This window comes from Peromyscus maniculatus, chromosome 13, assembly GCF_049852395.1.
Source record: "Peromyscus maniculatus bairdii isolate BWxNUB_F1_BW_parent chromosome 13, HU_Pman_BW_mat_3.1, whole genome shotgun sequence".
In the NCBI taxonomy this organism is placed as follows: Eukaryota; Metazoa; Chordata; class Mammalia; order Rodentia; family Cricetidae; genus Peromyscus; species Peromyscus maniculatus.
In genome coordinates, this window is record NC_134864.1 from 14,981,092 (window position 1) to 14,995,823 (window position 14,732).

The 14,732-nt window shown below is 35.6% G+C and overlaps 1 protein-coding gene across 3 annotated transcripts in view; it reads right to left on the reverse strand.

Moving 5' to 3' along the window:
• Positions 1 to 14,732, reverse strand: part of Slco6a1 (solute carrier organic anion transporter family member 6A1) — a 90,649-nt gene that overhangs the window by 41,144 nt on the left and 34,773 nt on the right. For 2 of the 3 annotated variants that reach the window (XM_016004197.3, XM_076549689.1), the window contains exons 7-8: positions 13,689 to 13,833; positions 3,975 to 4,170 (exon numbers count right to left, since the gene is read on the reverse strand). The exons of the other annotated variant lie outside the window; for it this stretch is intronic. In XM_016004197.3, coding sequence (XP_015859683.1) covers positions 3,975 to 4,170; positions 13,689 to 13,833 — 341 coding nt within the window. The remainder of the gene's footprint in view (positions 1 to 3,974; positions 4,171 to 13,688; positions 13,834 to 14,732) is intronic. 3 annotated transcript variants of the gene reach the window in all.

The window sequence follows — 14,732 nt, forward strand, 5'->3', positions numbered from 1 at the left end:
AAGGCATGATAGTTTGATAACAGGAGGTTATTCCAATTTTTTTTGTATCTGTTGAGATTTGTTTTGTGGCCAAACATGTGGTCAATTTGTGAGAAGGTTCCATGGGTATATTCTTTTGTGTTAGGATGGAATGTTCTGTAGATATTTCTTAAGTCCATTTGAGTCATGACATCTGTTAGGTCCTTCATTTCCTTGTTAAGTTTCAGTCTGGTAGATCTGTCTTTTGGTGAGAGTGGTGTGTTAAAATCTCCCATTACTAATGTGTGATGTTTGATGAGCGTTTTAAACTTTAGTAGTGTTTCTTTTATGAATGTAGGTGCTTTTTTATTTAGGGCATAAATGTTTAAAATTGAGACTTCATCTTGGTGGATTTTTCCTGTGATAAATATGTAATGTCCATCCTGATCTCTTTTGACTGATTTTAGTTTGAAGTCTATTTTATTAGATATTAGGATAGCTACACCAGCTTGTTTCTTAGGTCCATTTGCTTGGAAAGCCTTTTCCCAGCCCTTTACTCGCAGGTAGTGTCTGTCTGTGAAGTTAAGGTGTGTTTCTTGTATGCAGCAGATGGATGGGTCCTGTTTTCTTATCCACTCTGTTAGCCTGTGTCTTTTTATAGGTGAGTTGAGACCATTGATATTGATGGATATTCATGACCAGTGATTGTTAATTCCTGTTATTTTTTGTGGTTGTGTTGTGTTGTCCTTCTTTGGTGTATGTTGGTGTGGGATTACCTATTGCTTGATTTTTCATGGATGTGTTTAGGTTCTTTGGGTTGGATTTTCCTTTCCAGTGCTTTCTGTAGGGCTGGGTTTGTGGACAGGTATTGATTAAATCTGGTTTTATTCTGGAATATTTTCTTTACTCCGCCTATGGTGATTGAGAGTTTTGCTGGGTATAATAGTCTGTGTTGGCATCCGTGGTCTCTTAGTGTCTGCATAAGATTTTCCCAGGACCTTCTAGCTTTCATAGTCTCTCTTGAGAAGTCTGGTGTTATTCTGATGGGTTTGCCTTTATATGTTACTTGGTCTTTTTCTTTTGCGGCTCTTAATATTTTTTCTTTGTTCTGTGTATTTAGTGTTTTGATTATTATGTTGTGAGGGGACTTTTTTTTTTTTTGATCCAGTCTATTTGATGTTCTGTAAGCTTCTTGTATCTCCATCAGTATTTCTTTAGGTTAGGAAAGTTTTCTTCTATGATTTTGTTGAATATATTTTCTGTGCCTTTGAGTTGGTATTCTTCTCCTTCTTCTATTCCTATTATTCTTAAATTTGATCTTTTCATGGTGTCCCAAATTTCTTCAAAGTTTTGTATTACGACTTTTTTGTCTTTAGTGTTTTCTTTGACTGACAAATCTATTTTCTCTATTGTGTCTTCAGTGTCAGAGATTCTCTGATCCATCTCTTGCAATCGGTTGGTTATGCTTGTTTTTGTAGTTCCTGTTCATTTAGTCAGGATTTCTATTTTCAGCTTTCCTTCAGCATGTCTTTTCTTTATTGTCTCAAATTCATTTTTCAGATCTTGGAATGTTTCTTTCATCTGTTCAATTGCTTTTTCTTGCCTTTCTTTGATTTCTTCCCATTTTTTGTTCATTTTTTCTTCCATTTCTTTAAAGGAGTTTTTTTTATTTCCTCTTTAATGGAGTTTTTATTTCCTCTTTAAGGGAATTTTTTATTTCTTCTTTAAGGGCCTCTATCATCTTCTTAAAGTCATTTTTAGGATTGATTTATTCTGTTTCCTCTGTCTTGGTATGTTCAGGTCTTGCAGGTGTAGAATCACTAGGTTCTGATGTTGCCATATAGGTCTTTATGTTGTTGCCTGTATTTTTGCACTGGCATCTACTCATTTCTTCCTCTGCTGGGTGCAGGTGGTATCTGTGTCTGAGAGTGCCTCTCTTGTTCTAATTTTTATTCTTGGTTCACTAGGAGTTCTTAAACAATAGTGTTTTAAGAAAAATATAAATAAGTATTCACAAAAGAGCATATACCTAATGGTTATAATCCCACGGTCCATTTGCTTATATTGTGAACAGTAAACCTGTTACCTCTCATTTTCCCTATGATCTTTCAGCTAGAAGAAAATATTTTTTTTATAAATTTTTGCATCAAATTATATAAAGTGATTGTTTTTCATTTGTATAACCTATCATTAACCATAAAAATAAATGTAAATTTACTTATAAATTTAAAGTATTTTATCTTCTGTCATAAATTCTATCTTACTGTAAGGCAGAAATTTAATTCTATGTTTTCCTAGCACTACAAGTTTTATTGTACATATATAGATCTCTTACATACTGGAGAATTATGTGAAATTGGAAGTAGTGTCTTAAATTTTATTTCCAGTTGGAAAAGTAAATTTGCCAGGAATATATTTTTAAAATATGTAACATCCTTCTCAGCTTGAAATATCTGCTTGACATACAGTAAGTTTCTAAGAATTCATAATATATCACTGGGCTATCTATTCTGGGTCTTGTAAAGATTTGTAGTTAAGACAATACCACCACACTTGTTTTGGCTTCACAATAAATTTTTATCTCCAGCTGTTGAGTTCTCCAACTTGGTTTCATTGCTTTGATTTTTAGGGGAGTGTATTCTCCACTCAAGATATTTTATTTTTTGCTCTGCTTATGTATATAGGTTCTTTGAGGTATGTGGAATTCTTTATTAGAGGGAAAATGATGTAACTCTGTTTTAACTAAAATGCATTTTAAAAAGATTTTATATGAATTATAAATAATTTTCAAATGAATTTGCAGAGAACTGATATGTTAATAGCCTTTTGGTATTTAAATAAATTAATGTCTACCATTCTTTGATACATTTTATTTTATTCATATATGATTTTGTCCATATTGAATATTTGGGAAATTTTTTTGGACATCTTATTTGTTAATTTGCAAACAAATTACTGTTAATGATAAGTTTTTCCATTTGATTCTTGCTAGAGGAAGGGAAGCAGTTAAGTATTTTTGTTGACACATCACTAGTTCTCGAGCAGCAGCAGACTCTCTGAATTTTCATTATTCAAATACTTCTCCATTCTGTAGTATAATCATTCCACCATATTTTTTGCACATTAAAGGCTTTTAATTTTTATTTATTATTTTATTTTATTTTTTTGGTTTTTTGAGACAGGGTTTCTCTGTATAGCTTTGCACCTTTCCTAGGACTCACTTGGTAGCCCAGGCTGGCCTTGAACTCACAGAGATCTGCCTGTCTCTGCCTCCTGAGTGCTGGGACTAAAGGCATGTGCCACCACCGCCCGGCAATTTTTATGTTTTTATAAAATTATCATTTTATTTTTCAGTTACAGATATATCTTTTGTTGCTATGTCTGTGAATTCAAGAACTTCTTCTAAGTCCTTTGGATAAATTTGTAAGAGAAGTGAAGTTAAAGTCATGTTTTATAACCCTGTGAATAGCTCCAATAGCATGTATTGAATATTGGTTTATTTTAGTTAGTCCATTGTAGTTGAAAATGCTATCATTCTCTCTTATCATTTCACTTGATTAAACCTTTGGTTTTCAGTTGCATTTATGTTGTACAATATTTAATACTAACCCATGCTAAACTCATTGAATTTTTTTCATATTTAATTTAAAATATCCATGTGCATGCTCAAATATACTTTAAGCCCCTTCTTGATGTTCACAAGAATGCAGGCAGGTCAGTTCAGGAGCACAAGGTCAAATCCCTTTATACATAGTCAAGTGTCATATTGTACTCGCCGCACACCCTAACATAAAGTTCTAGCTTTGATTCTAAATCACTTACAATAGCATGATAAATAAGCATATCTCTATGAGATATGAACTGCTAATATGAAAAGCAAAACTGTGTTTCATACTTCATTTGCATGTTTAATAATTCTAGGAATCATATAAATATATAAAGTTACTTGATTATTACTCTGGAAAATAGGCCTTCAGTTATGCTTTAAAAAGTTGAGTATACAAACTTATATTTACCCATCATAATCTTCACTGATTCCAGCAAATCGCACTGTTTCACAATGTATAAAAGCTATTAATATGAAAAGCAGAAGTGATGCAATAGATGTCACTATTATAAATTTCATTTTGTTTTTACAAGACATTCTCAACTTGCAAACAATGAAACCTCCCAGAAAATTGCCAATTGCACCTCCTGGGATTAAAATAATTCCTAAGAAAAGGAAAAGAAAATACTGGTAAAAACATATCGCATTGAGAGAAAATACTGTTAAAACATATCCTATTGAGAGTACAAAAAAATTACATGTAGATGCCACTCCTTCTATTCAAATACCGATATTCAAAGTAAAAAAAAAAAGCTAGAAGATGTGGTATTTGAATAAATCTGGACTTAATAATATATAGAATCCTGTGCATGGGAATGGAGCCATTATAGGTGTACTGGATTCTGGTAGTGGTGGTGATGTTTTGCTCCTATACACTGGGTATCTAATACAGGTATCTAATACCAGATATCTATTAAGTAAGCCAGGAACTTAGTTCATAACACATAGAATGTATGAGCTGTCTTATTGAGAGATATTATTACTTTGCTAATTGGATATTTGGTTTATTACAAGAGACTTAAATGAAATAACAGACTTTCTCAAACCATCCTATGAACAAGAATTAGACCAACCAATTCACTGAGATCTCTCATAGATGATCAACATGAACAGTCTTACAATGTGAGAGTTCAGAATATCTAGTATAAGCTATGTTTTTTTTTCCTATTTAAGTATAATATTTAGAAAGCATGACAAGAAAAATATGGGTTGGAAAAACAAGAAAAAGAAGAGGAAGAGAAAATAGAAAACACTTAGTATAATGTAGTAAACTATAGTAAACGCTGCCATCGTACCTTAAAAACATATATTGCTAAAGTAAAAAGGGGGGAGCTAGGGGCTCATCTCTCCTCTCCACATTTTATTCTTTCCCTTGTTTCATATATTTTAAATTTTTTATTGGTGGATTCTGCTGGAATATCCACTGCAGATAAGCATTGGAGGGCTCCTGTTTCAAATCAACCTCTGGTGTGATGAAAGGATCTTTCTACTGACACTTGGAAGGGACCTGATCTGGTGTTGGTGTGGGTCTGGGGATCTGTTTGTGTCTTTCCACAGGACAATGAGGTTCTTCTTTGGGTTTCTGAGAGCTGTGTGCACCCTGTGGCTGCTACTAAATCCCAACATGGCAGAGACCTATTGGGCCTTCGTAAAAAACTCTCCCCTTCTGATGGCAATGGGGATTGAGAGCCCAATATAGCCAGCCTTGGCAAGCATTAATGTAAGCCTAGGAACTGTAGCCATGCAATTCAATTCTTCAGAAGATAATGTATGATAACTTTTTTCAAAAATGTTGAGAATGTGTCACCCAGACACCTTGGAGATTAAGGATAACTCTGAAGGTCACTGACCTTCATTTGTTAACAATAGCATGCCAGTTAAGCCTTTCACATTTTGCAATCCTCTTTGAGCTGGTGTAGTACCTACTTTTCAGGAGTGGCTCTGTACAACATTTATTGGCCTTCTGAAACTCATCTAGCCTCTTTGGAAGATACCTTAAAATTTGTGAGCCTGAAAGTAGCCATTAGAGACCATGAGTTCTGCTCCTTGTTTGTTGTCTGTTTTTCTTTATGGTTCTCAGTTTTTCTTTTGCAGAGATGCCAGCTTAAGTCATGCTGGGATCAAGAAAAATGGGCCTTAGTGGTTCGTGTTCCTGGAGCTGTGTCCATGCCAGTGGACTATGGCATTTAGACACAGATGATGTTCACATGCTCCAGAAGAGAATCTGACATCTGTTGTTGCTGTTATAGTGGTGGTGGCCACTACTGCTACTGTTTATGGGATTGCCATTTCATAATTGGTTACTACAGCTAGCACAATGGAGACCCTGGTAGCAAAAGTAGCAGCCACAGTTAGTTAATCTTTCATTCTATTGGGCATGATAAATTTAATTCTACAATTACACATTTAAATTGTCTTTGTAAGTTGTAAATTTATAAACTCAAGATCCACTTGCCTATGGGATACCACCTTACGAGGACTTCAATTTGCAGTAAGGCTCATAAAGGAAGGGAATGGCTCATTTGCCTTTAGCCTACTGGCTATGGGTGGGTTAGGACAGTTGGTCTTTTCTGTGTTGCACAGATTGCAAGTCCAGCGCCACTTTGAGATCTTTGGCAACAGTTACTCTACAGCTCATGTGGTTGAGTCTGTATGATAATGAGTATTCTGTATTCAGAGATGGGTGATGCCTGGGGGGCAGGCATCTACCTAAGTCAGACTGCCTGTGTGGCCTGGGCAGGTGTCTCTATGACGGGTAAGGTGACCTGCTGACATCCCACACAACCTAAGTCAGAAGCTCATTTTTTAGTAAAAAAGGGGGGGGGGACCTGTATGGCCCTGGCCTACCATATTGAGCAAACTGTTGCCTGCTAGCCAACTTTGACCAGATGCTCTCACTATGCTGATTTCCTTCTTCCTGAATGCTCACTGGAGGTTCTTTGTTTGTGTATCCTGCATTTGGTGTAAACAGCTTAAATGTAAGAATGTAGAACATTGGGTAGTGAACTTCTGCCCTCCAGGGACCCTCCATTGTGCTATAAGCCTGTATTTAAGGTTTCCTCCCTCCTTCAATAAATGACATTCAGCATTCTGCTGTGGCGAATGACTCGCTGTCTCTTGTCTCTATGTTTTAATCCACAGCCCCTCACTCAGACATGGCAAATGGGTGGTGGTAGCGTGGGTGTTACCACAACAGTAAACTCACAAACTAATAAAATCTAATCAGCTTGAAATGTAGACCTCTGTGTGTATAGATTTAATGAGTATAGAAATAAATAACAACAATGACATAAATACAAGATTAAATCTAGTGGTGATTGAATACATACAAATGAAATGTCCATAAAAATGGAAAAAGTAAAAGCAAAGAAAAAAGAAATAAAGGTGACAGGTGAAAAAGAAAAACAAACAATAAAGGTGAACAATAAAAACACATAATTGATAAAATTCAAGTTCAGGTCCAAAATGGTGGAAAAGGGACACTTGGCACTTGTTTTCACTTCCAGGGGATAGAAAAAAAATAGACTTGGAATTTGTCATTGAAGGACAAGTAGAAGTTTTCTGCATAGAAAACGAAACCTGGCATACTCCACAAACTAGAGAGAATGTCAAAGCAAGGTGAGCAAATACCATGGTTCCTGGAATACAAAGTTTGATAGAGAAGTGGACTCTGTTCCTAGGCAGTCAGCGACAGTGGAAGTCAAGACTTGGCATCAAAGGCTGCATCTTACAAACAAGTAGCCAAAATACCCAGGCTGGAGTCTGAAAACAAGCTAGCTACACAAAAGAAATTAACAAGAAGATTGGTGAAATCTTAATGCTAGAGCTTCTGTTGTCAGGGACTGAGACTGGAAATCCCAACATAGTCACATCTCAGACTTCTGTTGGACACCTCAGTGCATCAGCTGGATAGGCAGCAACCACAGGCAAAGTCGAGACAGTTATACCTGGGAGGGTTTCTATGATACAGTATACTGACAGATTTATGCACACACACACACACACACACACACACACACACACACACACACACACACACACACACTGTGAGAGGCATTCTAGGCATGCCCAATGTCCTGGATGCTTTCTGTACTCCAGGTTGCAAAAATCAAACACCTTCAGCGCAAATGGTTCAGCGTTTCCCATAGTCTTTCCAAGTTTAGTGCTCAGTGAGAAGTTTTCTGTAGTCCTAACACAATAGTCTAAATATCCATTGTACAGAATGAAACTTCCTAAGTGAAGACATACCCAAAGCAGTCTACATTCCATCTACATTAAGGATGCAAGAAAGACTCACTGTTCTGCCATAACCATGTTCAGAGCACTGCAGACCTAAAGACTCCAGAGAGTATACATTGCTAGTACAGTCAACAAGTCCTGACTTTGTCAAATGTTGGGCACAGCCTGTTTCTGTTCCCACTAGTTTGGTGACAACTGAGAAGAACTAGAATAATCTGAAAATACAACCTACTATTCTCACCCTATTTATTGAGAATTTCAACTCTAGAAGATCCAGAAAGAAACTAGCCAGGAAGATTTTTTCACTTAAATTTTCCTTCATCTATTTTCATCTTTACATCACAAATCACTTCTTATGTTTCTTACTTTTATCTTCATTTTAATTGAGTTTTCCTCCATTTTCTTTTTCCTTTTTACATTTTCCTTTTTTCTTCTTTTTATACGTATTTTTGTGATTTAGGTTTTTCTTCTTTCCCTTTTAATTTTTTAGATGCTGGGGGTTTTATCCTAAGCAAGTGTTCCACTACTGAGTGACAGCTCCAGCCTTTCAATTTCCCTTTTTTAATTAATATATTTTTTATTATTTAAAAGAGTACTTTTCCCTTTCTCTCTCCTGCATCCCACAAGAACCAAGAATCAATCCCAAGCCCTGCTATACAATGGACTGGCACTATGCCCCTGAGCTATATTTTCTAAAGCATTAACTTAGTTGCGGTCACAACCCAGTCTTGCTTGAACTCTAGTGGGAACTTCTACTTAATAAAATGGGGGAAGCGTACAACCTCACCTATTCACCCATACAGATATGGGAGGCTGAGGGTAGTCCCAGGGCAAATATCTATACCATAGAAATAGAGAGGAAAAACATAATGGTGGGAGATTCCACATCTACATCTATAGCCCATAATAGTCAAACCTGTGACAGGGAAGACTGCATATGAGGACTAAATCTGGCAATGGAGTGTCACACAGTAAAAGCTATGATTCTAATTGTTAACTTTCACTATAATACACCCCTTCAGTCAGCCCATAGACCCTGCAATGTGAATGCAGCAATCAACCCAAGAATCACTTTCACATAAGAGAATTACTATCAACAGAGCATTTAGAAGTCCACAGTTTCTAATAGTGCTATCAATCCAGGAGGAGTCACCATGGAGTAGTCATACCACAATTTATAATGCCTACATATCTGCTTGAAGTGCTAGAATTTATCCACTCTTTCAAGACTTGCAGAAATGCTAATTTACTCTTTTTTTTTAACATGGTTAATCTCTGTCCCAAAACTCTGTTCACAAAGAAGCTCCAAGACATTTTATTATAGACTACTTTTGTAAACAAATTCAACATTACTTGAGAAACCAGTTTTTACAAGTCACACTAAAAGTAGAAAGCAACATATCATGAAGGCCACCATATAAGTAAAGAATTGTCCATGCGAACTCAGTGGAAATCTCCATATAAAAAAGGAAATGAAAACAGCAATATATGACAAATGAACAGTATGAACGAACTAAGAAAGATAATTCAATATAAGAGAAAGCAACTCAATAAAATAATACAAAGCTTAGAAATGAAAAGCTTGATAAGTTGAACCAAAACCAATTAAACTGGGTATGGCAGAGCACACCTGAAAGCAGGTGGAAGACTTGAAGCCTCAGCTACAGATCAAGTTCAAGCGCAAGATCAGTCTGGGCTGCATTCCACCCCATCACATCAAACAAAATTAGTCAAATGCCTTACCAATAGATTAAATCAAGATAAAGAGAAGAGTGTCATTTCAGGGCTAGCAAAATGGCTTCACAAGAAAATATGCATGTCACAATTACTGCGATCCACATAGAAGAAGGAAAGAATGATTTCTCAAAGATGTCCCCTGACTTGCACATGTGTGTTATTGAAAGATCATGAACATATACACACAAAACTTAAACAGTAGTTTAAAAAAACAAATAAAAATTTTCTAAAAATTTATGTTGCTATTGAAGTAATCATATCAATTAATAACACTTCCACCATATATCTCTAAGAACATTTAAATGAATTTCTGTTTTATGTTTAGAAAAATGTTATGGAAAAGTAAATATTTGAATATTTTATGTAGGCATTTATAGAGTTATTTAATAGAAAGTGAAATACATACAGTGTGGGCAATATTTCCAAGTAAATATCATGGATTAGGATTAATTTGATGGACAGTAAGCACCTTAGTGAGAAAATCATTTTACTTTAGAATCTGAGATATAAAGACAGCTAGCAACTGAAAAGAAAGGATGAGGTAGAGAAGAAACAGGAATTCTGAAAGGGTCTTTTAATTTATTTTAGTGAGCTTTATTTTATGTTTTAAAACAATGTTATTGAGTCATGCCCACTTACAATTTTATGATATACATCATTAATTGACTCATACCATTAAATCTTGCTTGAATTGTCATTGTACTTAAAATTACTATAGTTACACCAGCATTTGCTCTGGTTGGGGTTCACATAGTATACATTTTGCATCCTCCTCTTTTCAACTTTTGTGTCTCTGAAGGAAAGGAAAGCTTCAGTTAAGCAATATATATTGCAATTTCTTCCCATTATGGCAATGTTTAGTCTCTTCCTACAGCATACAAATACAAGAATAGTTATTAGGTGATTTTCTCCTATCAGCTTCAATCTTATGAATATAAATATTGAATCAGTCTGCTCTTTGTTCTAAACTCTTTGCTAACATGTTCCTTTGTACTACAAACAGTCATAGATGGTAGAGATCATATCTCTTCCTTGAGAGAAGAGACAAGTTAGCTTATGATTTTAGATGACAAAGACAATGCTCATGCAAAAACTAGGAGAAGAAATGTGTTAACATCTTCCTCGGAAGCAAAGGTAGCATGACTAGTGACCATTATACAAAGTGTGAGTTCTCTAAATTTAGGATTTAATTTGTTTTGTTTTCTATGTTACAGTTCACTATAAGTACAGATATTAACTGGTCTCTTTTCACATTACTTTGTAGGAACTGTGTCTCACAAAAATGGGCTAACTTTTTTTTTTTTTTTTAGAAATGTTGGAGAATTCTACATTCTAAATGAGGCCTCACAGATTACTGCCATTGTTCTTGGTTACTCACTGATTTGACAATAAGTCCCTGTTGTTAAAGACATCACACATTTAGTTATAAAAACACAAAGAAATCAAGGTGGTACTGACATGGATGCTTCAACCCTAATGTCTAGCTTTCATATCCAGGTATTATCCCTGAGAACGATGATAATGACTGGCATGGCAAGATGTACCCACTGTTATAACAGTGAGATGGATGTTAGAGGAGGAAATAGTCACTTTCTGAATGTACTGAAGTCTCAATGAACAAGACAAAATTTATATTTTGTACTATTACTAAGCTGAAAACCTGCCCTAGGAAAGAACCTACTACTATTATTCTGCTAGTTGGATATAGTATAAAATCAACTTCTATTTATTTATTTATTTATTTATTTATTTATTTGGTTTTTTTTTTCGAGACAGGGTTTCTCTGTGTAGCTTTGCGCCTTTCCTGGAACTCACTTGGTAGCCCAGGCTGGCCTCGAACTCACAGAGATCCGCCTGGCTCTGCCTCCGGAGTGCTGGGATTAAAGGCATGTGCCACCACCGCCCGGCTTGATTTATTATTATTCCATAGATTAATGCATCTCTCAACAATCATCTGAGAAGAATCTATCTACAGTAGATGGTGATTAGCAGAGAGGCCCACAATAGCCAAGATCCAGAGACAGAAATTGGAGAATGCTCAGCTCTGCATGGAAGATCACTGGGGAAGAGGAAGAAGCAAGAGTGTAAAAAGTCAGACGACAGTGGATAACTACAAAGAAACAGCGTTGTACACCAAGGCAGAGGCACATATGAAGGCACAGCAGGTACAGTTGTGTCCACAAAACCTGTGCAAGCCCTAGTGAGACCACATCCCAGCATGGCAATAGGAGTTGGGCAAGAACTCCAAGCCTGAGCCATGGAGCTATTGGCAACTGTTAGCTGCTTAGAGTCGGAGTGAGCATTTCTCTTACACATCTACCTTAAGTTATCAGCCATTTTCTCTTAAGAGTCTACATTGAGACATCACCAGTCACATCACTTACTTGAGATACAGCTCTTTGTAAAAGGTGGTTTTATGGATAAGACTCTAAAGAATGGAGGAAGAATCTTGTAAGAGACTTTCTCAGAAAACTACAGACCAATGACTTTCTAAAGTAGGTAGTGTCTCAAAATGTAATATAACTTACTACAGGACACTTGACAAAATCAAAGCTCTGGCAGAGAAGCCTGAAAACTCTGCAGAATGATAGAATTAGGTGAGGCTAAGTCATTACTATTGATACCAAAATTGCATATAAGTTCATCCTTACAAGCCAATGTAGAGTATGCAATTGTTAATATATTTATTATAACTGGGCTGGTGCATCAGGATATAGGAAAAGATATGGAAATATATGGGGACTCTTGATACTGGAAAAGAAAAATATACTAAATAATCTGCTTTTAATTAAGGCTTCTGCACTTGGGAACATTTGTTTTTGTTTTTTCTCCATATGCTTTGTGTTCATTTCTTCTTATCTTTTTCTGGCCCTCTGTATAATTAAAGATTAATGTAAATATTATTTTTACTATTTTTTCACTGGTTACACTAAATGCTATAATATGCCCCCCTGATATTTTTTATGTCCTAAAATGAATTACTATGACATCACTTCTCAATTAATTCTAGATCATTTTAATCCTTCCATTTACAATATCTTTTACAGAGTCAAATTATCAATGCACTTTTTAAGATTGAAAAATAATAATTCCTGTTTAGTGACAAAATAATGAATAACTCTTTGCAAATGAGTAAGAAGAGATCTCAATGGGCTTAAACATTATGATAGTCTTTAGAAGAATTAAGATTAAATCTAATTTCATATCTCTTAATATAATAACAGATACACAATGTACATAATTGTATGTACATAAACAGTGGCCTGTCTTGGCAGTTAAGGAAAAAAAATGAGTACCACAGCATAATAGCTGTGGAACGTCTTTCTGTATCCTATGAATATGTGTTGCTTTGATTGGTTGATAAAGCTGTTTGGCCTATGCCAAGGCAGCTTAGGAGTAGGCGGGAAATCCAAGCAGATAGACAGGAAGAGAAAGGAGAGACAGATGAGAGAGATGCCAGCCTGCAACACAAGGAACAACATGCCAGCAGATCAGTAAGCCACGGAACATGTGGCAAAACATAGATGAATAGAAATGGGTTAATTTAAGATATAAGAGCTAGCTAGCAAGGAGTCTGTCATAGGCTATGCAATTGGTAATTAATATAAGCCTCTGAGTAACTGTTTTATAAGCAGCTGTGGGACTGTGGGCCAGGTAGGACTGGAGAAATCTTCTGACTACACATTAAGTTCAATGCATTAAGTTTAAATCAATGCAATTCTGAAAAATACAATTTCTGGTGAAAGAAATGGAAGAATCAGTAGGGAATTATGTGAATGTTTTAGAAAAACCTTGAGTACAGACACACAAGTAGAAAGGTACAGAAGTAAAGTACACAAGGGAAGGGCATATTGTGGCTTGAGAAGAGTGGTTTTCTAAAAGGGAGGGGAAAGGAAATGGACAGGTATGTAGATGGGAGGCAGGAAGATAGTAAGATATATAAAGAAAAAAGTGAAATTTTATGTATTAAAAACATGGAGGTAGTATTGGAGCATTCTTTTTTTTATAGTTTTAGCAAGTGGCATTCAAATACACTGCACCCTTGTGTCTTCTGCTTATATGACATATTTCTTAAATATACATAACATACTTAAGTATACACATCACAACAAATTTGAAATCTTCAAAGAAAGAAAAAAAAATCTACCTGTGAGCAGAGTGGCAAGTGAAGGTGCTAACAAAAACTGATTTTCTAAATATTTGGGCAAAAATTCTGAAGCTCCAATATAAGTCAGGGATTCGGTGGCTTTGCACATTGCATAACATAACAGCAACGGGTTCCTAAACAGACACTGAAACAGAACAGATCATTTCACAATGATTTCATCTCATCGCAGGCTAGTGATCCATCTGCTGAACTGATTTCCTATGATCTAAACTAAACATATGTGATTTTCCATACAAAACTATAGTTCCCTAGTAGACACATCACATAGCAGATTTGTTGTTAGGTTGCTTTCTACTTCAAACATAGCTTTTAGCACCAGGTCTGTTAGCATGGAGAAAGATTCACTCAGTGCCTTATTAGATACACTCATATTATGCATTTACCTAATTCAGCTAGTAAGTGCTATGTAACTTCGCACCATATGATTCCACTGTATTTATTGGTTCCTATAGGATCAAATATTTATGTCTCCTTCAGCTCCCCCATGTCACAAACACGGTTACAAAAAAATCCCTATGCATGTGCTCTTGATCTATCTTTAGAATTATATTTTCTTGGAAGGAGTTTTTTGATATTAGGATTTATGAGTAATTTATTTCATATTTTGCTCCAAATTTTCTTCAAGTTCTATCTTTTTATAATAACACCTTAATATCAGAGAGTCTAGTTTCCTAACGACACAGCTTATACTCTAAGATTCATTAAAACAATATCTCAGGATTGGCAGGCCCTTATAGAAATGTACCATTGCATTAGTAAGTCACTGAGTGTGGGAAGGCCTTACAATTACCAGCAAGGCCATGTGTGAGTGTTCTAAAACTTAACCAGTAATAATGCTAATATTAGAGCAAAGAAGCCTTGAGATAATTCCACCCTTCAGACTGTGAGCACTTCAGGCAGGTGAGAGGAGTAAGCCTCCTATACATTTTACACTGATAAGTAGAATAGTTTTCTGTCATGCTAAGTTTTGTCATGCAGCAATAGCTAACCGGCATAGACCATATAATTAGAAACACTTGATAA